Source organism: Hylobates moloch, unplaced genomic scaffold, assembly GCF_009828535.3.
Source record: "Hylobates moloch isolate HMO894 unplaced genomic scaffold, HMol_V3 SCAFFOLD_2, whole genome shotgun sequence".
NCBI classification, from domain to species: Eukaryota; Metazoa; Chordata; class Mammalia; order Primates; family Hylobatidae; genus Hylobates; species Hylobates moloch.
In genome coordinates this window covers 88,637,430-88,663,915 of record NW_026652277.1, presented here as the reverse complement: position 1 = coordinate 88,663,915, position 26,486 = coordinate 88,637,430, and the positions used below count along the sequence as shown (strand labels likewise).

General features: G+C 40.5%; 1 protein-coding gene across 1 annotated transcript in view; it reads right to left on the bottom strand.

Moving 5' to 3' along the window:
• COL12A1 (collagen type XII alpha 1 chain) overlaps positions 1–26,486 on the bottom strand; it is a 149,467-nt gene that overhangs the window by 103,620 nt on the left and 19,361 nt on the right. The window contains exons 2-8 of the mRNA XM_058435132.1: positions 17,684–17,791; positions 9,804–9,920; positions 7,185–7,328; positions 6,684–6,743; positions 4,540–4,803; positions 4,205–4,369; positions 3,360–3,533 (exon numbers count right to left, since the gene is read on the bottom strand). Of these exons, the coding sequence (XP_058291115.1) occupies positions 3,360–3,533; positions 4,205–4,369; positions 4,540–4,803; positions 6,684–6,743; positions 7,185–7,328; positions 9,804–9,920; positions 17,684–17,756 (997 nt within the window). The 5' untranslated portion in view covers positions 17,757–17,791. The remainder of the gene's footprint in view (positions 1–3,359; positions 3,534–4,204; positions 4,370–4,539; positions 4,804–6,683; positions 6,744–7,184; positions 7,329–9,803; positions 9,921–17,683; positions 17,792–26,486) is intronic.

The window sequence follows — 26,486 nt, the reverse complement described above, 5'->3', positions numbered from 1 at the left end:
TAAAAGTAATGTTTATACTGAATAGGCAAAAGCTGGAAGCATTTCGCTTGAAAACCAGCACAAGATGAGGTTGCCCTCTCTCACCACTCCTATTCAACATAGTATTGGAAGTTCTGGCCAGAGCAATCGAGCAAGAAAAAGAAATAAAAAGCATCCAAATATGAAGAAAGGAAGTCAAACTATCCCGGTTTGCAGATGACATAATCCCTCTAGAAAACTGCATAGTCTCAGCCCAAAAGCTTCTTAAGCTGATAAACAACTTTACAAAGTCTCAGGATATAAAATCAATGTGCAAAAATTGCTAGCATTCCTATACACAACAACAGTCAAGCTGAGGGCCAAATCAGGAACGAACTCCCATTCACAATGCAAGTTGTGAATAATAGAAGAAAATACCTAGGAATACAGCTAACTAGTTAGGTGAAAGGTCTCTACAAGGAGAACTACAAACCACTGCTCAAAGAAATCAGAGCTGACAATAGAAAAACATTTCATGCTCATAGATAGAAAGAATCAATATCATTAAAATGGCCACACTGCCAAAAGCAATCTGTAGATTGGCCACTATTCCTATTAAACTACCATTGAGATTCTTCACAGAACTAGAAACAACTATTTTAAATTTCATACGGAACAAAAAAGAATCCGAATATCCAAGGCAATCCTAAGCAGAAAGAACAATGCTGGAGGTGCACACTATCTGACTTCAAACTATACTACAGGGCTGTGAGAACCAAAACAGCGTAGTACTAGTACAAAAACAGACACCTAGACCAATGGTACAGAATAGAGAATCCAGAAGTGAGACTGAACACCTACAACCATCTGATCTTCAACAAACCTGACAAAAACAAGCAATGGGGAAAGGATCCCCTATTCAATAAATGGTGCTCAGATAACTGGCTAGACACATGCAGAAGATTGAATCTGGACCCCTTCCTTAGACCATAGACAAAAATTAACTCAAGATGGATTAAAGACTTAAATGTAAGACCCAAAACTGTAAAAATCCTGGAAAACAACCTAGGCAATACCATTCAGGACACAGGCCCTGGCAAAGATTTCATGACAAAGATGCCAAAAGCAATTGCAACAAAAACAAAAATTGACAAATGGGATCTAATTAAACTAAAGAGTTTCTGCATGGCAAAAGAACTCAAAAGAAACTACCAACAGAGTAAACAGATAACATACAAAATGGGAGAAAATTTTTGCAAACTGTGCATCCAACAAAGGTCTAATATCCAGCATCTATAAGGAACATAAACAAATTTACAAGAAAACAACATACAACCCCATTAAAAAGTGGGCAAAGGACATAAACAGACACTTTTCAAAAGAAGACAGAAGACATCCATGTGGTCAACAATCATACAAAAAAAAAGTTCAACATTACTGATTATTAGAGAAACGCAAATCAAAACCACAATGAGACACCATCTCACACCAGTCAGAATAGCTATTATTAAAAAGTCAAAAAATAACAAGTGCTAGTGAGGTAGTGGAGAAAAAGGAATGCTTATATACTGTTGGTGGGAGTGTAAATTAGTTCAACCATTGTGGAAGACAGTGCAGCAATTCCTCAAAGAACTAAGAACAGAAACACCATTTGACCCAGCAATCCCATTACTGGGTATATACCCAAGGAATATAAATCATCCTATTATAAAGATAAATGCACACATATATTCACTGCAGCACTATTCACAATATCAAACACTTGGAATTAACCTAAAACCCTGTCAATGATAGACTGGATAAGGAAAATGTGGTACATATATACCACGGAATACTATACAGCCATGAAAAAGAACAAGATCATGTCCTTTGCAGGGACATGGATAGAGCTAGAGGCCATTATCCTTAGCAAACTAACACAGGAACAGAAAACCAAATACCACGTGTTCTTGCTTATAAGTGGGGGCTAAATGATGAGAACACATGGATACATAGACGGAAACAACACACACACTGGGGCCTATTGGAGGGTTGAAGGTAGGAGGAGGGAGAGGATCAGGAAAAATAACTAATGGGTACTAGGCTTACTACCTGGGTGATGAAATGATCTGTACAACAAGCCCCCATGAAACAAGTTTATCTGTGTAACAAACCTGTACATGTACCCCTGAACTTAAAAGTTTAAAAAATGAAAATAATTTTAAAAATAAATAAATATATATATATACACACACACACATTTAAAATGGGGTTTAAGTAGAAAGTAGTAGGAGGGAAGCCACAGAGGTGCCACATGGAAATTTGGCCAAACCTGAGGGATACAGAGGCAGTACAGGCTAGTCCAGCAGAAGAGAGAAGCCTTAGGTTAGTCCAGCAGAAGAGAGAAGACACTAAAGAGAAATGTGAACACCTGTGATGCAGCCCCAGCCCCCTACACAGGGAAAGTTGCAACAGTGGCAGAAAAAAAGTTTGCCCTACCCTTGCATACATGCAACTGCACCCCAGGAAGAATTAAACTGTTTAAAAGATTGAGTAAAGAGAAGCAATCAGAGAAAAGTGGAGGTGAGTGAGATGGATTTTATAATAATACAAAGCAAAAAGGTTAGACAGTAGACAGTAAAACAAAGGATAGATTGAGAGCCCATGAAGTAATGAGAGGTTCTGAGACAGAATTAGGGCCAATGAACATTTTGACAAAATGTTCAGAGATTGAAGATTAAAGAGTTTGTATGATTGAAGATGTCACTATTTAGAATTTATGTTTAATCACTTATCGATTCTCAGGCTGAGAGGAGAACAATGATGGAAAAATATGAAGGCTTTGGGTTGTTATTTTTAATGTTCAAAAGGATGCTTTTGAAATGTCTTTTCTTTCTCCCATGTATTCAGAAGTAATAATAGAAATGGGAGAATTTTCTAATGGGAGGATCACATTGACCAATCTTTGAAATATTCTTAAAAGCTTTCAAAACATTACGCAGAGTATAATGATAGAAAACCCTTGTCCTTAGCCAGCTAACAGAAACATTGCTATTATTTTAAGTTGCAAATGTCTTTCCAGCCCATCAATGTTTAAATCAGAGTGCAAGATAATTAAAGCAAGTAGCAGAATAGCATAATTAGACAGACATTCAATGTACACAGAAGAGTCTTAAAGAAAAGAGTAAATCATAACTTGTCCCCCCCAAAAAATATTTTAAGAACTGTGCAATGATACTGGAAGGAAAAACAATACAAATGGTATCAACAAGTTGAGTTGCTAAAAAACAATACAATGGAGTATACAATTGGAGAATCACTGGAAGAAATATTTAAATAAATATGACTACTTCTAAGATAACTCTAAATACTCAAACAATGGAAAAGACTAACACATGGGGAATGCTACACAGTCTACTCACCTTCTTCTCCACTAACCAATTCACCAAGTTGTTCATCAACACCTGAGCACACCTGGGAGATGATCTCATTCTGAATATCCACAATCGCATCAAAGTTGGCCACATTGAAAACATGGTTCAGTGAAGGTGTGGACGCAATTTGTTTGAGTTCTTTTGCATCTGCAGCTTTAATGCCTTCAAAACAAAAGGATAAGGACATATTGAAATGGGAAATGTGCCAATTGACTTGGAGAAGTTCTTCGTTTTCTCCGTCTTTCACAACTGAAGACATATTCAAATCGTCATTAACTCATAAGCCAGAACTGCTTTGCTTCATAACGAATGTGCAACTGTGCAGATGACAAAAACATTTTGTAATTTGACATACAGTGGCCAGCCAAAGAGGAAAACAAATGGTTGGTTAAACAGAGTGGGCTTTCATCCCAACCATACCATCATATGTCTTTGCCATCTGTAAAGATAATACTTTTTTCTTCCAGAGTCCTGAATAAGCTGGAGCCCTCTGAATTCTTCAAGTATTACATAATATAGGAAACACATAAAAAACACTTAATGATAATACAAGGAGGATCTTTATTAGAATCATTGGCCCAGCATTCTTTGAAAAGTAGAGAGCTGGCAAAGACTGTGAATACAACCTTCCTAAATACATATGCTAAGGGAGTTATATGAGGGAAATAGATAAGCAGAATTTTTACTTTTTAAGTCTTTTAATATTACACTATAAAAATGCAGTAAACACTTCTAATAGCTTCCTTCCTTGAGGAATCAATCTTTCATCTTCCTAAACATTAAGTATACTGTAGGAGTTGTAAAATGGAAATAATTAACTGAACTTAACCTACCCAAGGAGAAAACTTCAACTCCAACATTACGAAGCTCTCTTGCTGGAATTTCCACTTCATCCTGGGATTTTCCATCCGTAATAATAATTGCCACTTTAGGAAAGCCAACTCTTGCCCCAGCAGATTCCATGAAAGTATTTTTAACTAAATAATCAATGGCATCCCCTAAAGGGAAAAGAAACATGTTCATTTACTGTGTACTACACAATTTTTCCAAAGTCAAAAATTACGTGAACAATGTCAAAAATATTTAATATGTAATAGGCAATGCATCATTTCTTTCTGAAACAGACATTTCATTTATTTTTAACTTTAAAAAAATTGGTAGAACATACCTGTCATTGTGTTGCCACCTTTATATGGAATTTTTTTTATTGCAGCAAGAAGCTCATCCCTTTGATAGTACTGATTTAAGTTAAATTCAGTCCTGGTATCAGAGCTGTACTGAACAACTCCAACTCTTGTCTTCTCTTCCCCAATGTCAAAAGCAGACACAAGAGCAGCAATAAAGTCTAAAATGTACTTGAAATTATTTCTTCCCACACTCCAAGAGCCATCCACAAGGAAAACCAAATCAGTCCAGGCACTGACAGAGCATTCTGAAATACATTTGATATCTTTTAAATGATGCTTTATTAAATCAGCTGATCAATACACGCTAACATTGCAAAAATGTTGGCTGCTTAAATCATTCTGTTCATTAGAACATATTCACCGATTGTTCTTCACCCACATGCACAAACAAATATACAATTTTACTAACAACACATAGAAGCATTTTCAATGCCTTTATCAAGATGAATTCATGGAACTAGATGTCTTTAAATTGCTTTATAAGACATTATACAAAAAGAGATAAATAGATCTATAACCTGCTCTCCAGGGGCATAAAGTCCAAGTATTCGTGCTATCAACCTATCTATTTTTATAAACTATACCCTCACTCTTCTTTACAAGTACAAATTTTATAAAACGTTTAGGAGTCATACAAAAGAAATATAAGCAAAGGGTTTTTATTCCTTGGTATTTATCAATAAATAAATACAAAATAATTGCTGTACCATTCAAGGAAGTGCAGTTGAGTTGCAGACCTAATTTGTTAACATTCACTTGCACTTTTCAATATAATTGTCTAAAGTTTGCATTAGGGTTAGTCTAGAGGGCTAAGGGAGCCTAACAGAGTAAAAACAAGCATAAAATTATGCAAAATAGCCAAAATATCTAGTCCTAATTATCAATATATTTAAATTTGACAATTAAAACCTACTTTTAGTGAACAAAGAGGGCAAACAATTATTTTTATTCAAAAGTTAAAAATCCATGTGATATCCTGAAATTATCAGAATACAATGATCAGCTTTTGTCACTGAATATGTTCTCTTTCCTTCTCTCTATGGTGGAGGTCAGGTTGGTTTTATGAAAATCTGTATTTGTAATGCAATACCAAGTGAATTTTCTGAAGATGATTTTGTCCTTGCAGTCAGCTGATAGGTAATAAAAGAAGTATTTGGCTAGGAAGAGAAGGAGAGGGTGCTGGAAAATTTTGCAAGCCAAATACAAGTTGTACACTTAAATAAGTTTTGCACGCTATTTAATAGGTCAATTTAAGCCTATTAAAAAGTCGATACTTGGCATAATACTTCAATTTAAAATGAATAATAATTGTTGAAAATATTAGCATCTGAAATAATCATAAACAATGATCTGGAGGGAATATTTCCAGAAAAAGAGACCTTTGTGTTTATAATCTTTTTATTGTCATTCTGGGTCATAAATCCAAGTTTTACAAGGTGACAAAATTAGAAGTCCAAGAAATCCCTTAAGGATCTATCCCCATAAGTCAGACAAAGCAATATAAGACAAAAGGAGGCTTATAACTGCAAGATCTAGACTAAATAAAATTGCTTTCATCTGATTACAAATGCACCATTTTATAAGAGGTGTGTTACAGAGACTCTCAAAAAGGTTACAACCACCATCAACTAAGGGCATGTCAATAACCTAGAGAGGAGCATAACACACACATAGACTCAGAAAAGTATTTTCATGGCAATTGTATTGCTTTGAACACTAGCTGAGGGCATCTCTCTCATGTTCCAGCCTTGTTTTTCTCATATATTCCTAAGTACCACCTACTGCTATCAGTTTGTCTTTGAGAAATGAGTTGAGTCCTGAGATGTGCTTTGTTTCCACCTATTGCCAAAATCCTGCTGGAAAGGTTGGACACACACAATTTCAAAATACTCCCCTTGAAAAGAATATCTAGTAAATAGAATGAAAAACTGGCTAGACAGTCAGAACTTAGGTTACAATGGCTTAGTTATACATTGTTCTTATATTGTCTGTGCTCCTTCTAGATAAAGCTTATAGAAATTAACATAGGAATAAGATCAATCTATGTGCATAACTGGAACATCTGTTCTATCCTACATTTATGACTTCCATGAATCTAAGCAAAAATAGCAAGAAGAACACTCACTTTGTATCTCGGTTTTTCCAGGTTTCTTCTCCACTGGCTTTGTCGAACTACCTGTTTGAACTAAGTTAAAACTTTATTATTACAAAAGGAAATGAACCCAAGCAGATATTCTCTTTAAAACAGAATAACTATATTATATTAGTTTTTGTTATTGTCTCTTAAATGTATGGCCCTGCCCAGCTGGTCATAGAACACTGCCAAATAATCATTCCCTTGCAAGTAAGTTATTTTAGTGATATTTTTGAGATATTTCAAAAAGATATTCACATTGTTGTCCAGCAAAGTTTAACATTTTTAATGGTCTTCATTCATAACATTCCAGAGACCAGAATTATAAATCAGGAATGAATTATTCATGTCCACTAATAACTAGGATAACAGAAAAAAATAGTTAGTACTGGTATAAATTAACTTTGTATCATAAGAGATTAAATCTGAAGTTGGAAAAACCTTCTGCAAAATAAAAAGTATACAAATATTTTAATTTATATGTGTGCTTACTTGTTAGTTGTCCTATAACTGGTACACTTTCTTCTACTTCATCATATGAAGTTATTGTCACCACATACTCTGTTTCAGGTACAAGTTCTGACAATAAAGTTTCAGTGGTACTAGCTGCAAGGGTAAATTCTTTAGTAGGTCCATCTGGAAATATAAAAAGGAAAAATATGAATGCAACAAAACATTTTTCACATATAACACAACACAATATATTGTAATTCCCAGAGGTACTCAAAATCTGAAAAATTCAATATATACATTTTTTCAGGACACTCAAACACCATCTTTTATTGCCTTCCAAAACTAAAACTTTGAATTTTAGAAATTTAACAAATGGACTGGTATTGCTTTTATTTGTTACAATCATATTTAATACTTGTTTGAGAATTCAAGACATTTCTAGTTTAAAGGTATACCAGAATATCGAACTAAAAATCTTTCATTGGTTTTGGAGACTAATGGTAGATAACAGTTTTATAAATGAGAGATAAAGCAGAGAAAATGAATTTAATTTTAAATTATGCATTGGAGGAGAGCAGAGAGAAAGAAATAAGAGATGAAAATAAACTCAAGGAAAACAAACCCCATAGGTGGGAAAAAATCTGTGTGGAAGCAGTGCATATTCCATACTCAAATGGCTACATACCTTAATGGGTAACATTGACCTCTGCATTGACTTAAGCAGGTATCAAATATTTCAAGGTCCAGTATACTAGGTGTTAACTTATATTTTGGCAGTTATGTACTCCCTTCTAGATTCTGTTAATTCTCAATTCAATCAGGAAACCTGGTTGTTTTTGGGAATTACGTGCCTGATGATATTTTTAATTATATTGTTTTCATCAAAATATAAATAATTAGGAAAGATAACAGGTGCAACAAACCACTGAAAAATGCTCTTGGTTTGCAGGTGGAACATGCAAAACCAACCAAGACCCCCAGAGGACATCAAGACACTCAGACTCTGCCAGGTTGGGTAGCCCCAGTGCCAGTTTTGGAAGTGTTGGGTATCAGTTATTCCCAACATCTGGAAACTGGATGGACCCTGTTAGAACTGATTTTCTGCTTTGGAATGAATAAGTTAACTACAAATATATTTGGGGAGAAAAGATCGAAAGAGAAAAAAGTAAAATTTTTACCCCTTTTTAAGTTTTTAAATCATCTTTTTAAACAAAGCTATGTTTCCTGGTTTCCTGGTAAGTCGATATGTAAAATCATTCGTATTTTTGGTATTTTTAAAGGCTAAAAGATAAATAAACACAGTTCTAGTAATAAGTTGTGTTGACATCTTCCATCTCTACTGTCAGCCAGTCAAGATGTCTTCGTACCATTTAGCCAACGTTAGTGGAAATAGTTTTCTTTCTTTTTTTTTTTACCATTTTTTTAACTATACTTTAAGTTTTAGGGTACATGTGCACAACGTGCAGGTTTGTCACATATGTATACATGTGCCATGTTGGTGTGCTGCACGCATTTACTCCTTACATTAGGTATATCTCCTAATGCTGTCCCTTCCCCCTCCCCCCACCCTATGACAGGCCCCAGTGTGTGATGTTTCCTTCCTTTGTCCAAGTGTTCTCATTGTTCCATTCCCACCTATGAGTGAGAACATGCGGTGTTTGGTTTTTTGTCCTTGCAATAGTTTGCTAAGAATGATGGTTTCCAGCTTCATCCATGTCCATATAAATGACATGAACTCATCCTTTTTATGGCTGCATAGTATTCCATGGTATATATGTGCCACATTTTCTTAATCCAGTCTATTGTTGATGGACATTTGGGTTGGTTCCAAGTCTTTGCTATTGTGAATAGTGCCGCAATAAACATATGTGTGCATGTGTCTTTATAGCAGCATGATTTATAATCCTTTGGGTATATACCCAGTAATGGGATGGCTGGGTCAAATGGTATTTCTAGTTCTAGATCCTTGAGGAATCGCCACACTGTCTTCCACAGTGGTTGAACTAGTTTACAGTCAGTGGAAATGGTTATTTTCTCATTCCATTTTAGAACTAAAAATTAATCAATAGAGTATGGTTCTCCACATTTTGGCAACATTATTAACATTAAAGATTATACCTGACAACAAGCAAAACAAGTTTTGTTTTGTTTTCCAAGGATTCAGCCTAGTGTCTATGGAATCCACCTAGCCAAAGTAAATTCTTATCTGTCATCATGGTTGCTTACCATTATCACAGAATGGTGTTGCCCGGATACTGAAATGTGTAGGACACTGGGTAAGGTGTAACAACTTACTTCATCAGCTGATACTTTAAATGTTGAAAAGATTAAGTAATTCAAGAAGAATGCCAAGGAATGAGGATTTGATTCTATAAGATCAAAGATTACTAACAATATTCTGATCAGGTAAAAATAGAGTCAATTTTTAATAATAACAGCCTACCACAGCAAAGCATGTTAAACTCAATAACATTAAATATAATAGTGGATACTAGGCTGGAAATCTGAAAACTGAGTTCAGCAAATGTCTGGTGACATGGATCAAATCCCTCAGGCTTCCTAAAGCTCAGCTTCTTCATGATGAAACGGGAGAAGAGGTGGAGATTGAATTATATCATCTTGATGCTTCTGTCCTAAAACCCCAGTCTCAAAACTTACCCGTTGTAGGGTCCACCGTTATTCTGTAACCCACAATTGGATCAACTGGTTTTGCCCATGACATATGAACAGTATTTTCATCTATAATTTTAAAATTCAAGTCTGAAGGTGGGTCAACTGCAAAAGAGAGAGTTTTATATTATTAAACTTTTCAATGTCACAAAATGGTCAATTTAATTAATAAAGAATTGTGTTGAGCAAAGCTTTCTAAAATTGTCTTTGCATAAATTTGTTTCCAACAAATATAAAAGATATGTTGTTGGATAAGAATAAAACTAAAAGCTGACAAAACATCAGAGAGTATACATATTACAGAAGACAGCACAAAACACTTTTGATTCTTGAGTTGCTAGGTCATTCAAGAATGGCCAGCAAAATCAAGCATAATAGAAACATATTTGGATACAAGTACATACAAGTACAATGAAATCACATATAATAACCACATATGCAAACAATTCACATAACAATTAAAGGAATTTCGATACATGCTGAGTGCATTTTGAGCAAGCATGCCAAATCACAACCTGCTTACAACCAGAGAAGTTAATTCAAAACATTGATATAATACGTTTTTTCCCAAAATATGGACAAGAATCAACGATGGTTTTGGTTCATTCTCTGCATTATTTGCCTTGTAATTATTCATTGTTATTTGATAAATCTCAATATGTAGCAGAGATGAAAAATATATTTTAATGAAAATGAGGAATCACGGGAAAGTTATATCTGACAAGGAAATATACATTTAAATGTATATTCATATCCACAGGCAAGTATTCAAAAATAAGTGATGTTAATAATTTATAAATATATAAATAGTGATATTCAAAAGTTTATTAAACTAATATTCTGCCTGTTTACACCAGCTTGCTGAATGTTCCAGGGTGTAAACCAACACTATGATTTCCTTTGCAGCAGGTATACTCCATACTAGAAAGGGCATTTTAGATTAAAATGCCAGTATGGTCCTTTACAAAACAATGGTTAATTATGAAAAGACAACATCAATGTATATTTATGGACATTTATTTACAGAACTTAAAGAAAACAGTGAAGAAGGATCAGTGATCTGAAGACATGACTGCGCATAAAAACTTGGAAAAGTCAATGACAGGAATAACTGAAAAGTACAGAAAGAAACAGTTTACATACGAAACTGTACAGCATCATGCATGTGTCAATGAAATGTTGACTTGTTTTTAGTTTCCCACAATGAACAAAAGCCTCCATGTACAGTAGTCATTACACAAAGACGTTTCCTAAATATTTTATAATGATATTCTCTCTACAATGTTCATGCCTCATCATGCAGCATTGTACTGACTCACTGTCAGTGCATGGTTGATGAATTAAAAAGTATTACTCTTGAAACAGGCCAACAAATTAAGATGACTTTCAGCCACACTCTTCTTAAAATGTTTTAGTCTGAAAGTATTCCTTGTGAGTCAGAATTTTTGTTTTGAGATATTACAATTTCCTTTTAGGTTTTTTCAAAGGTCAATTAAAATACACTAGTAGCTTTGAGACATGAGTCACAGAATTTAACTGGGGTTAAAGATTTATGTAATATTAATAACATGTTTTAATGGAAATAATTAAGCAAACATTTGCTTTAGTGGACTGCTGCCTCCAACTATAGGAGATGGCTTTTTATTTTTATTGGATACGCTAGTATTGGAATGAATGTTATATTCTTACTATCCATACACAGGCAGTGAGATTAGACTATTAATCTACATGCATAATTACTCAACATTCTTCAGTCTTTAATCATATTTTGAGGTTTAGCTGTACTCATCACTTAGTATAACATGCATGCAACAGATGTTAATAGGACAACGGGTATTAAGAATATCATTATAAAATATTGTTCCAATAGCAATGGCTCAGGACAAATTTAATGCAAAGGCAGACACACTGGCCTGAGCATGCTTTTAAAAAAAATCAGTACATGGAAAAACAGTACCACCAACCTTGGAAGGAAAATGACCTGAAGCAGCGGACATTAGGTTAAAACTGCTGAAGGGCAGTAGCGGCCCCCCTTGTTGATATCCAAATGACCAGGATTCCAGATAAACTGAAAAATTGACTGTGGGGAAAAGTCTTTAACATTTCAGAGGATCTTGAGGTGTTCATAGAAACTGTGGTATGTGGGAATCAAAGTAGGAAAGAACGGCCAACCCGCATGGGTACAACAGAGAGCCCGCTTCACTTTTCTTCTGGCTGATTTTATTGCATGTACAGCTTTTCAGGCATGCCATTCTATTTGTACATTTGTTTGTTTGTTTCATGAAAAAATAATAATAAAGCAGATGTAAGTGTATCACCCGTGTCGACATAAATCAATGCTAAAAAATGTACTTTATTAATTTTAAAAATATTTTCTTTTACATAAAAATAATTCATAAACACCATCACATCATCACAGAGTCTAAGTGTTCCCTAAGACGATGCTGATGCTGGAAATTTTCTTTTCTTTTCTTTTCTTTTTTTTTTTTTTTTTTTGAGACGGAGTTTCGCTCTTGTTGCCCAGGCTGGAGTGCAGTGGTGCGAACTTGGCTCACCGCAACCTCAGCCTCCTGGGTTCAAGCGATTCTCCTGCCTCAGCCTCCTGAGTAGCAGGGATTACAGGCGTGCTCCACCATGCCTGGCTAATTTTGTATTTTTAGTAGAGATGGGGTTTCTCCATGTTGGTCAGGCTTCTCTTGAAGTCCTGACCTCAGGTGATCCGCCCCCCTCAGCCTCCCACAGTGCTGGGATTATAAGCATGTGCCACTGTGCCAGGCCCGGAAATTTTTAATTATGCACTAGCTGCATATTGATTGTAACTGCAAAGAGCCATAGTTGCATAGGATGAGAATCCGAACCAAGAGAAACAGAATGAAAATTATAAATAAATAACAATCTTACATATATTCATAAAACCTGAATACTGATAGCGAAAAGACTAAAATTTAAATATTTTTCTTCTCATAGTTTAATTTCATATTTACAAATAATGTTTTTTGTTATCAAAACACTATGCCACGAAAGATTCATTCTGATGAGATTTCTGTTACATAAACTGGCAGGATTTAGGACATTTTGGGAACGATAATAATAGCTGAAACTTGCTGAGTGTCCTCTATAACAGGCAGAGAGCTGGTTACTGTGTTGCCGCCTTTTTCCTTATAAGAACCCAGTGATGGGCCTTATTATCCCTGCTTTACAGATAAACCAGTGAAATTCAGAGAGATTAACACAGCCAATAGGCAACAACACTTGGATTCCATGGTCTGACTACAAAACATACAGTTTTCTACTGTACCAGACTAAATGCAAAGTAGAAGAAACATTTCCATCAAAAATTAACTTTAGAAAACAATATTTATATGTAGTTGCTTTTAACCCATTTATGCCTGAGGTTGCAATTTTTTGAATTTTTGTAATCAGACCTTGGCAATTACCTTGAGCAGTAGGATATAAATCACTTCCATATGCTTAGCATTCCAATAATGGAACACTAGGCATAAATTGGTTTAATATATACATATTTTTAATATATACCTATATTTGTAAATAGAAACAATATTTATATGTAGCTGATTTATATATATACATACTTGTATAATATGTGTATATATTATACATATTACATATGCATTACATGTATAATATTGTTATTACATATTACATATTATTATGCATATATATATAAATATGTGGTATTCAGGTATCTCCAATTCAGATATAGATGAAATTTGGTATATTAACTTTATACACTTGTTCAAGCATTTAAAACTAAAGTGTCCATCTTGATATATAACTTTTTGAAACATTTTTAATAGGGCACCCAAAAAGGGGCTATGTCCAAGAAATTACTGGCCACTGCAGAGATGAATGAAGGGAAGGATGGATAGACAGGTGTGAAAATGGATGAGAGGGAGTAGAGGAGTCTAATAAGTTTTGGTAAGTATATATAATGCGCTATAGATAAATCAAAGCGAAGAATACACTACTAAAACATCTTGATGAACTGGTAAGATCTTTAGTTTGATATCTGTGATAACAACACTGGAAAGGATACTAGCTTAATAGTAAACACCTTGACAAATGTGCAACATGTGATGGGTTAACTATATTCTATAGGCATTAATGTATGTCTGCCATGCAAAATTGGTATACATTTAATGATCTTTGCCATGATATAGAAATTCATTTCATTTGAGTTTTCAAGGTACCGTAAATAACCAGTTGAAAAGATAATATTTTAGAATAAGCTACAGATTATTTTGTACACATTACGAAATGTGTCCTCTCATTAAACTTTCTGGATCAACTAGTTGTCAAGCACAAAGAAAGCACAGTGTGACCAAACCAGCACTAACCTAGGACTAGAAGACTGGGGTCTTGTCTGTTTTTCATATCTAAGTTAAGTGCATTAGTTGACCAGGTGATTCAGCCTCTCTGGGCCTCATTTTCTCATTTGGAAAATGAGAGAAGTAGAATAGATGATCTCTATATTAGCCTCTAGTTTGAAATTTCTGTTATAACACAAATTAGACATAGGATTATAAAAATATATACAAATTAGTCTCAATCTAGACACAAGACAAAGCTATAGCCACAACTCACTGATGAATTGATAATATTCAATTGTTCATTATATATTATAAACTATAAATCAGACTAACCAAAATTAACATTCTGTTTTTCGGAAAACTTGTGTTCATCTCTAATCCTAGATTAATTAGAAAAATGTCCAGTTCTCAGGGAATACTAACCATTAACCTTTATATGCAAAGTGTTAAGTTTTCTACAGGATAATTAACATACTGTATGATACATGAACCAAAAATAATTCATACATTCTAGGCCACTCAGATACGGTTGATAAAGTCTCCGCAGTGGCTAAAAATTATAAATACTGAAGTGAAAAAAATCATTTCCATTCTTATTTCTATAGGACAAGATAACATAGTATGAACAATATAGCTCCTAATACCAATAAGCAGAAGAAAAACAAGACAAAAATATTACCACTATAAAAAAGAAGAAATGCAAAAAGTGAATGCCAAAACATTTTAATTAATGTTTTCAAAAAGGTATTGGGTTTTTAATATACAAAACATTAAGGTCATAGAAAATGGTGATAAAATAGTATGAATATAAGAGTGCAAGTGTGAGTCATGAAAGGAAAAGAAACGTAACTGTGGCTACTTTAGGACTCAGATCAAAATGGCATGGTACCAAATAGAGTCCCAAGTTGAAATTTTGAAATGCCCCCAACAGAAATATTTCAAAGAAATTCTGGTTCCAGCCCAGTGTCCCCAGAAAGGCTCTGGCCCCAAATTTTGTTAGCCCTTCAAAGGCTCCTAGCACCACTTAGTAGTCAACACCACAGCTGTGCTGTCCAACACAGGAGCAACCAGACATCTGTGGCTATCAAGCTCTTAAAATGTGGCCAGTACAAAATAAACTGTGCTGCCTGTAATCCCAGCACTTTGGGAGGCCGAGGCAGGTGGCTCAATTGAGGCCAGGGGTTCGAGACCAGCCTGGCCAACATGGTGAAACCCCGTCTCTACTAAAAATACAAAAATTAGCCAGGCATGATGTCAAACCCCTATAATACCAGCTACTCAGGAGGTTAAGGCATGGGAATCACTTGAACCCAGGAGGCGGAGGCTGCAGTGAGACGAGATCAAGCCACTACACTCCAGCCTGGGCAACAGAGTGAGACTCTGTTTCAGGAAAAATAAAAATAATTTAAAGAATAAACTGCACTGTAAGTATAAAATACACACCCAATTGTCAAAGACTTAATACAAAAAAAGTCAAGTATCTCACTAATAATTTTCATATTGGCTCCATGATGAAATAATTTAGGTTAAATAAAATACATTATAAAATTTAATTTATCCCGTTTTTTTTCCATTTTGAATGTGGCTACCAGAAAAAAACGTAGGTTACATATGTGGCTTACATTTGTGACTCATACCGTATTTCTATTTGACAATGCCAAACTAGAGAATAAGGCCAAAAAATGAATCCTATTAAAATATAATTATTAAATATTAACTTAAAGAGATGGGATACAAGAAAAGACACAGTTTAAGAAAGCAAAAAAAAGAGCTGTACCATATGGAAATAAATACAAATTTAAAAGATAAAATATAATATGGGAATAATCAGAAATGTAGATAGTAAGCTGTTCTTTTTAACTGCACTTTGCTAACCAGCCAATATCTAAATCAGAATCAATTTTTTCCACTTACATCATTTCCAGCCTAATTCTTTTTCTAAGAATTCTCAACTCTTTCTGATTTTCAAATAACTATTTTCTTAATGAGCAATAAATGGGCCACTTCAGCGAATTATCTAAAAATATCTGTAGTAGGGCCTCCAGAAGTTCCTCAAATAAAATTCCTTCCTAACAACGACATAGAAAGGAACATTAAAAGCAACCTCATCTATTACTTCTCAAAGGCCACTCTGAAAAGCCTCTACATTCATAAAACATTCATCAGCTGAGAAAAGTCAGCAAGTTTCTGTCACTTTTCTAAACGTGCCATACATTTTGGAAACACTCTGCTTCCCCTAATTTTTTTTTTTACCTGTAGTCTTGAAGTAGAAAATCCAACACTATAGAAACCTTGAAAACGTTGGCATAATCATGCAAACAACCGTACTTTCTCACAGTCTTTAAAAAAGCACACCTCAACCCAGAACTTCCACAGCTGTCACTTGCAGAAGTGTTTTTTTTTCCTCCCTTAACTTCATCAGGGGTATTTCTTTATTGAAAAAAAAAAAAAGATATCTTTCATGACATTACCCCATTTTCTTTGCAGAATAAGAAAACTAATTTGTTAGGTCTCCAATGACAACTGAGGGACCGACCACAGAAGCCGCCATGGAGTTGACATATAGAAATGGCTTGTTTAATGAACACTGAGAAATTAAGACATCAAGTACACACAACAAATAAAATTGGGTGGGACATCTAACAAAAGCCCTCCATTTTCTAGAGGAGGGGCCACACGGCGCGGTTTTGGAAACCCATATCGGAGCGCCCCACCGCCTCCGCGGGAAGGTCCGACGCACCCGGCTCTCCCTGAGGGAGGCAGGAGTGAGCAAGGGCAGGACACTGGAGGTGGCGCCCAGCAACTCCGGTGCGCGCTCGCTTCCCAGGCTGGAAACCTTGGCCCAGGCTCAACCTGTCTGAGCTGGGCCAGCCCAGGCCACGCGCCTTGGAGCCCTGCGAACCAAACAGGGACAGCCCCGAACCTAGGTCATGCGAACACCCGGGGTCCGGGATCTCCGCTTGCCTGCCATCATCCCCCAGGCTGCTTGGCTGCTGGCTCATCTGCCCGCACCGTCCGCCCCGCCGACTGAGCTCCCCACAAAGCACACAGAGGCGCAGAGCCAGCAATGTTGGAGTCTTTTATTGTGTTCTGTCACCGAGGTCGCAGCCCCGAGCCAGGTGGTTGGTTACCAGCCAAGCGAGCGAGTGCGTTCGCTCTTCGGGGCTCCTGGGTGCCACCCGGAGGTGTCCTGTTGGTTGCGCTGATTAGAGCCGTCGCCCCCTCTCGGGCGGCTGGTCCTCTCATTAGGCGGCAGTGCAGGTGGCAGTGTGGACAGCACACCACAGAGACAAGCTCAAGAAGACCACACAGCACTGTACGGAATGCATTAAGCAGAATACGAAAGAGCTGGACCTGAGAGCTGGGAAATGGACAAACCTCAGGAGAAAGGGGCGTTTCTCTGAAGGAGAGAAACCACCACCGGAGAAAGCACGAAGCGCAGGGAAAACAGAGCAAGCAATAGAAGCAAGAAAGATGTGTTTTTTCCTTTCTCAAATTTTGCATTGTCAGTCGGTGAAGGGGAAGGGAGCCTTTTACCTTCTGCCTCAATGGAAGACAGGAGCAGGGCCGCGCCTAGGGCGGCAAGCGCTGGGGGAAGCCTAGTCCGCATCCTCGGCCTCCGAGCTTACAGCAGCATGAAGAGATCTGCGGGAGGAAGCAGTGACTGCATCAGAACTGGGTCTGGGCAGGCCTTGAACCAGGTTAGAACTGGAGCCTGGACCTAGTCCAGAACCCGACCAGATCTGCCTTAATAACCACAGGGCCTACTCCAGCACATAATGAGCCTATTGTGAAGCAGTGGAAGTCAAGTTCGTCTACAGAAGTTTAATCATGGCCCTAGGAGGAAGTTCAAGTTTAAAAAGGGTCCTGTTCTCCTGGAGACTGGTCCTGCTTAGCATCCCGGGTGAAGGCCTTACCAGCCCTCACATGACTTCATCCTGCCTGGGTAATGGCTAATTCAGAGGTCATATCTCTTCCAGCTGGGGATTTTATTTGGCTGCTTTTTCCTAGCTGCTGAACTCTGTAGGTAAATGTACTTTAGTGGTCTCAGGGTAATTTGGAAAAGTATAATAAACCTTTTTAATTCTCTTTTTTCTTTATTTTGTTCTGCTTTCAAATATGCAGCTCTTTAAGATCTGAAATGGATTATCCAGAAATATGTAAGGCCCAGCTGAAACCTGACCCTCCTGCTAACTGTGTTGTTTTCACATCTGATAAATCCTTCACCTGAGATGAGGGAAAAACAACTCCAAATACATAATAACAAATAAGACAGCAAAATGGAAGAAGCAAGACACCCTTCTCTGTTTTTCCAACGTGTTTTTAAATAAAAATTATCAATAATAATCTTTGTATTTAACTGTTTATTTAAGCTGGAAGATTATTAGTATATATGCCCCAGAGGAGAATATGTTCTGTTCCGATTTTTTCTAATTTTGTAATTACATTATGAATTCCTTAAAGACAAAGAATCTTATTCATCTTTGTGGTTTCCCAGCACACAGTAGGTACTTAACCCATGTCTACAGAATGGAATCTCCTAAAATAGTCTAGGGTTCAACCCAAAGACAAAAGCTACTAGCAAGGAACTGAACTGGGAAGCTGCCAGTGGCAAAACATAAAAAGAGTTGACTCTGAGGTACATAAATTATTGTAAGCCAACAGCCTAGGCCTCAGGAAAAATGGAGGGGGAGAGGAGACTGTCCTGTGTCGGAATGCAAAAATGAGCCAAAGGTCGAGGCCTCTTTGAGAAAAGAAACTGACAATCTCCACCGATGACTTTCCAAATTATTGGTACAAAGCATGAGGGCAGCTTTCCTCAGCCTGTGTGTAAATTGCATTTTAAATGTCTGATGAGCAGGCGTGCCAAATTGCCTGGAGCTCCTTTATATGAAGCCAAGATTAAAATTTTGGCACTGCCCTAAGTATCTAAGGGGTCTAGCAATTTCTTTCTTCCTAATTAACAACTGTTTGACATTTCTAACCCTCTTCTACATCAGTGAAAAGCAAGAGGTGAGACCGGCCCATTGTTCCAATCATCTGGCCTTAACTTTGGTATAATAATTTCCAGCTCAGTTGGCAGTCGTGCTCGCGAAAAAAGTTAAAGGCGAACAATCGACCCACCGAAAAGCTGTGTGAAGATTTTTTTTTTTTTAACAGCTGAACTCAACGAAAACCTGAGTGGAAACACTTTTGCTGGGTCTCGATCGCCACCTATCGCTTTCCCGACTTAGCTGCAAGAATGAATCATCTCGCGCTGGGATATCGGAACGCCAGCCAGCTAAGCATCCCGTCCATACATGTTTTAAAAAAGAAAACGCTTTCTCTCCTTTTTAGCCAAAACATTCATTTGAATGCTTAGCAACACTTCATTGAGCATTCTCAGACATAAATATGTGAAAGCGGCCGCCCCTACGTGGCAGCGAGTATTCCCTCACTTCACCTTCATAAATAAAAATAAGTCCATTGGGGTGGGAGTGGGGGCTAAGTGGACTCGTCCCCTTCTGCCAACTCACCCCCTCCCAATTCCCCGCTGGAAGAACCCAATTCCTTAACTCCTGCGTCCAGTTAAAAAGAAAATCACACAAACACACACACACACACACACACACGCACACCGCGTGCGCGTCGCCTACCTCCTCTCCCACCCACCACGACCTTGGCATTAGCCAAAGGAGAGCTTAGAGTTTATTTCCTTTCCTGCCCCATCCTTCCCCAGCATTCATTAGAAGACTACAGAGTCCGGATCGAGAGTCTCCCTGGCCCAGAATCCCAGGGAGCCCTGAACTGGTCACTGGAGGGCTCCCGAGGACGCCCGCTTGGGGGTACCTGTTCCGCTTGGTGAACGAGTCGGGCGCCCCACCCTTTCTGATCCCCACAAGTCTAGGATTTGAGTGGGAAACCGCCGCGGAGATCTCACAGACCCCGAACAGGGCCTCCGCCAATGCACCGGGAGGGAGTCGGAGAGGGAACTTTCTCCCGGAGCTGGGGAAAGTCCGCCAAGAATGAGTACCCTAGTGCTGGCCTAACCCACCATCTCGGATGCTCTGAAAGGTAGGGGAGGAAGGAGCCAGAACACTCCACTAGGAATCTGTCACGAGATGCCACACACACCCGTGCAGCCTCGACGAGCTGCAGAGCACTCAGCGGGCCCTCCAAAGAATTCCGCACCGTGCGTCACCAAAATACCTTCCCAGCGCCACCGCCGCACGCCTGCCCTCCCCGACAAAGCCACAGCCGCGAGATAACCAGGGCCCTGCCGCCCCAGAACCCGGCGCGCCCTCCATTGAAATCGACAGCATCTACAGATGAAACTCCTCTAGAAACGGAAACACTGAACGGGATGCTTTGTGCGCACAAAACCTTGCTCAGCTCTTAAGAAAAGCAACATTCCCCTCTCCCTCAAAAACCCAAAGAATCACCAAATCCCAGTATACAAGGCAAAGCTCTAGCCCATTTACACTATTACAAGTCCAAACTGTCCTCGCCCAGGATTCTTCACCGCTCCCGGCAAGGTGCAAGCTAGACGCCGTTTCCCGAGTTGTCTCTGGGAATGATGGGGTAGGGGAAAGGAGACAGAAACCAGGCTGACCTGAGGCGGCGGCGACAGGGAGAGGTAGCGGCGGCGACAGCGGCTTCCCGGCGTCGGAGAAGCTGGTGCTCGGTGTGGCCCCCACACGCCCCGGCGATAGGCGCTGCGCTCCAGGAGCACCTGGCGGCCGCCGAGGCGTGGGCAGCTGCGGGGAAGTCCAGGAGGAGGAGGAGAATCCCAGGAGGAGAGGCGGGCGCGGCAGGACGACTGGAGACCGCCTGAGCCTGCAGCTGCCGGCGCGCGGACGCGTCTGGGGCGGTTCGCCTTCGCCAAGTGGGAAGAGACTCCGCGCCGCGGGCTACTTAATAGAGGGCTGTTCCCAGCTCTCAGTTTACTCGGTTACGAAACGCCTGAGAAGGTGGACGGCTGCCACGGGGTGATGTATGCTCCTCCGGCGGTGAAGGAGGTCTACTTTTGGGAACGTGTGCATACTTCGAACATTCCTTCGGCGTGAGGTGGCGATCGCCGTAGTAGCAGTGCCCCGCCGGGGGGCGGGGAGAAAGGAGGGAGCGGAGAGGGGGACAGCCGCAGCCGCGTTCCCTGCCAAGGGAAGCCGCGTACTCCGCCACTTGGGGCGGACTGGGAAGCTCGGGTTTCCCTATCCCTGCGATTTCTTTAATGAATTTTTCTAAAATAAGAACAATGGGGAGGGGAGCGACTCCCATTTTCGGAAATGCAAGGATGCGTAACCCATTCACCCCCGCTCCTGCCGATCTCCATCCTTCATCTGATATCACCACTTCCATCTTCCTCCCCCTCTGTCCTGGGTGCACTTAAAAGCGATTTACAGGATTTCCATTAACTAACTGTCTGTACACGCGGCGCGCCTTCTGTCTTTTTCAATCTCCGAGAGCGATTGGAAACCCGGACAGCCGCCCGCGCGGGGCTCAGTGATGGGATGGCTTTCCCAGTCCTCTCTCACTGCCCTGGTGCTTCAGGACGGAACTGGGAGGCTTAAGTTGAGCCAAAAGAGAGGGAGAGGAAAGCTATGAAACCCAGGAGTTCTCAGAATAGGAAGCCGCTCCGTAACAAGTTCCATCCACTGCAGAAACTTCCCACCCGGACCAGAGCAAAACCTGGCCCCGAGCGGAGGCTTCGGACTGAAAGCTCTGCCCTTAAAACCTCGCGGGGCCAAAGGGGCGAAGAGGAGTAAGTTTGAAACCCCAAAGCACCCCTCCACACACAATACTGGAGAAGCCAAATAGGGGGCTGATATTCTACCCACACCGTCGCCCCTTCTTACAGCCCCCTCCATCCTGGCATCCTACCCCTTGTTCCTGGGCAGGGAGTCTGGTATTCAGGGTTGCCAGATTGTACAAGGCGCACGGGAGGAAGCTTCGAGCACTCACACCAAGAAATCAGAAGAATGCTACTGGAGAGATTCTGATTATAACGTCTGACCCCAGTATAGGCCCTGCACCGTTTTGGCCTCTTGAAGCCCAAAAGTTACTCCCGTGGCTGGGGGGCAGAGGGGGCTGGGGGAGCGTTGAACAACAAACGACCGGGGTGGGGCGCAAGGGAACAGAGGAGCTGCTTCTCTGGAACTAACCGCCCGCCATAGTAGAGTCGGAGGGCATGGGCCCAATGTCAACCTCTCTTCCCCATTGGCACTGACGTCTGCAAATTTGGCCTTCCCTCTCCACTAGGCGCGATAGCCTCCAAACTTGCCTTTCGAATGACAAGAACCTGTAGGGCGCTCCCCTTTCTGCGCATCTCCCCACACACAGGCTGCCTCCCGCAGAAGCCGGCGAAAGCAAGAGAGAAGACAAGAGGGAGACAATGAAGACAAATAGGAATCGCCGCCTCTGCACATTCCCCAAGCACACAGCCCACTCGAAGTCCAGCTGGGCAGCTCGCACAAAGAGCCTACACAGTGCACAAGCTTTTCCCCCTTCAAATCCTCACAACCAGGGTGTCTGAAAAACCTCTGGTGCGTGAGCGCGTCCCAGGGATGGAACACCCGACCTTCTCAACGTTGCGCCCAATCAGGCTTGCAGCCACATTGCCCTGGTATCCCTGAGCCCCGAATTTGTCGACAGCCGGCGTCTGCACCCAAGCTAGCCCTTCACTCGCCTCCCCACCCAACACACAAAGAGCAGGGAGCCCAGTCCAACCAGGCTTACAGACCGCGCGTGGACTGGTGGCAGCCGCAAAGACCGAGCCCGAGAGCAGAGAAGCCCCTCAGGCCGCCAAGCGGGCACCCAGTAGGGCTGCGCCCTTGGCCTGCTCCGCGGCCTGAAAGGGCCAGGGAAGCCCCCGGACAACGACACCCCGTCCAGAAAGGGAAAAGGAAAACTGCTACTTTGCACGCCAGCCCAAGCTGGCTGGTGTCTGTATTTCGGCCCAGATGTTCTCTCTCTCTCTGTGTGTGTGTGTGTGTGTGTGTGTGTGTGTGTGTGTGTGTGTGTGTGTGTGTGTGTGTGTGTGTGGTGTGTGTGTGTGTGTGTGTGTGTGTGTGTGTGTGTGTGTGTGTGTGATGGCGGTGTTGTTGACTGAGGAGCATGTAACTCAATGAATTTGTTGATTTGGCTCCGAACTGCCAATGCATCTATCAACCCCGGAGTTGAGCAGTCACCCTCCGGGGATCCAAAGACAGTCACGGGCTTCTCTTTCCTGCGGCTGGAGGCCGCAGACTGGGTGGAAGAGGCATCTGTCCCCAAGGGCGTGCACATCGCCCTCTCCAGCCAAGAGCAGCGCGCTGGGGACCCGCGTGGGCGTCTTCTCTTGCTCGAGGCGTTCTTGTTCACATACTTAGATTTAACGTATCTGAAAATAGTTGCTGCAAAGGAGTGTAGGTAACACAAACCACCACCTGCAAACTTCCTCTCTAGCTCAACAAAAAGGATCCTTAGGCAAAACTTCCAGAGTAGGATGAGAGGAACAGGAAGGAGAGGACTCCCGGGTTGGGGACTACACAGACTCCTCCAGAAACTAATTCAAGTACACTCATTCCCCGGGGACACGAGTGTAATTCAAATGTGTACAAAGAGGGAATCCGGGGGCCTCCCAGCATGACGTCGGCATTTTGGTCCCCTGGGGCCTTTACACTAGACTCCCAGTGTGATAAACGGTAAAGAACGGGTAACCCTCTTCCATCCTTCCCCTTTCAATGGTGCATCCAGTTCCTAATAACCTTTGGAATCCGTTGCTGATATTTATTGACTGGGGAAGAGCCGGTTGGATTTATTCCGTTTGGTTGCTCTCTGTGGCTTTTATTCCTCAGGCGATATCACGGGATCTGCCTCCTTCGCGCTTCCTCTGTTCAGCTCCCACCTCTTCACCCTCTGAGTCCTGGGCTCCCGGCGGTTCCGAGCCCTCAGATTTCTTGTCCGACAGCGCGATCTAGTGGTCAGCGCTAACCCTGGCGTCGGAGGTTAAAGTTACAGAGAACTTAGAGCTGGGAAGTTGCTGACAAGTTTACAAGTCTTGGGGTGAGTTTTAAGTAAAAAAGTCTCATTCATGTATTTGATTCTCAGGGCTGAGAGGCGGCAAGATGGGAGAACAAGTGGGGAGAAGGGCATCAACTTTCTTCATGCCGTTTAATTAGCTGTTTACAGAAACTTATGCCCCAAGGCTTCTAGGCTCTGCTCAAGTTTCTTCAAAGAAAGGGTGAGTTTACAAGGGAAGAGATACTGATTTCAGGAAGAAGTTAATGTTATATAATGCCCATAACTTCTGTAATCTTAACTTCTTCAAAGGCAATGGGGGCCTCTTCACTGATTTGTTTGAGGTCAATTTAGCCGGCATTCCTGGCAAAAGGTGAGACAGTTCCTAGAACACTTCCATTGCAGGTTCTGGCTGATTTGTGCAGAAGGAAGGGGAAACCTCGTCTGAACGTGCAGTATTTGCCTATCTCTTAAGGCTGGCCCCGGTGTGAGCTGTGAGGGTCTTGAGTGAAGAAAGTTCTCACAAGCCCCTTGGAATAAAAGGGTGAGGAGAGGAGGTAGTGCACCACTTGCTCTGATTCTCAGAAGCAGAGAAACAGCCTAACCAGCAAGAGTCAAAAACTGTGTGTCTGAATCCTCTTCTTTCCATCCCTGTGTGTAACTCAAGTCAACATACATTTAATGAGCACCGTCTATTTACAGTGCCAAGCTCAGAGTAGCTGATATAAAGATAAGTAAGACAAGGCCTTGCCCTCAAAACTCTGTCAAGTAACAGCTGGGACACCTGAAGCAACTTCATGTGTGTGGCCCATTTAAATCTCCCAAGGTCGTGCACTCAGAATGTTATAACATTAAAAATGAGAAGCCTTAGACAACCACCCTCTCTGCACTAGCAAAGCTTAGGAATCCTGAGACCAAACCATCCTGAAAGGAAGGAAGGGGACGTGCTGCATTCTTGCCTCTTTGACAAGTTCTGCTTCTTTACAAAAGACTTTGCAAGTACTTCACCCAGACCATCTCACGTGTACTGAAATAACCTCCCCTACTAGCGAATGAGCAACTTTGGAGCAGAAAGCAGAAACTGCATCATATTTCTCTTACTATGCAAACTGGTAACTCAAACCTCATTTGACCTCAAAAAATTGTAATTGTTTCAACCTAAAAAAGCTGATTGTAAAAAAAAATAATAAAGCTGTGGTTGCACAGGAAACTATGACATTTCAAAAAACACTGTATCCACATACAATAATGTCTCAGGATAAATCATTTAGATTTAATAAAAGTCAAGTACTACTGGAAGTTGATTTTCCAGTTAGCTCTGACCTCCTTGAGCAAAAAGTAGAAGATAAAAGGAAATGAATTAACTTAAGAGCTAAGAAAACAAACCGCTGCCACTTCTTCCTTTGTTTCCGTAAAATTCAGTACTTTTAAATCACACCACCACAGGCATCTTGCAATCTATTTGCTTTGGAACCATCAAAGTAGCATAAGGTGGAGAATTTCTAGTCAGGTCACTGTTCTGTGTGTCAGCAGTCAGTATGTGTATACTTAAATACACTTTCAGATTGATGGAAAATGTGAAGAATCACAGGAATCTATTTTTCAAGATTTGGTCTTGGCTTTTAAACTAATTACCTAGTAGATTGAAATGTGGTAATAATGACATCATAGTCAAAAGACGTTTCATTGCTCTCAGTAGGAGCTCCTGTGTAGGGTGACATGTAACCTGACCAGGTCTCCATTTGATAACTCGTTTTTGTTTTGTTTTGTTTTGTTTTGTTTTTCTGACACGGAGTCTGGCTCTGTTGCTCAGCCTGGAGTGCAGTGGCGCGATCTCGGCTCACTGCAACCTCTGCCTCCCAGGTTCAAGCGATGCTCATGCCTCATCCTCCTGAGTATCTGGGATTACAGGTGCGTGCCATCATGCCTGGCTAATTTTTTTATTTTTAGTAGAGAGGGGGTTTCACCATGTTTGCCACCACGTTTGGTCTCAAACTCCTGACCTCAAGTGATCTGCCTGCCTCGGCCTCCCAAAGTGCTGGGATTACAAGTGTGAGCCACCGCACCCGGCCTGATAACTCATTTATATATATTTACTAATTCATTCAGCTACATGTATAGAATACTGACATCGATATATTTAAAGCAGACAAGAACCCAGATTTTGAAATGTTCCTAAATCTAATGTGATTGCGCCCTCTGGTGGAGAAGAGCAAAAGGATGTTATCTGATTAGACTGAATCATTTTTACCCTGAATACTCATTCTGCAAATGCTGTTACTCTAGTCATAATGTTCACTAGGAATTGTGGGAGATTTTTTTTTGTAAAGGCAAACCAAAAGACGTCCTGCCCATAAGAAAC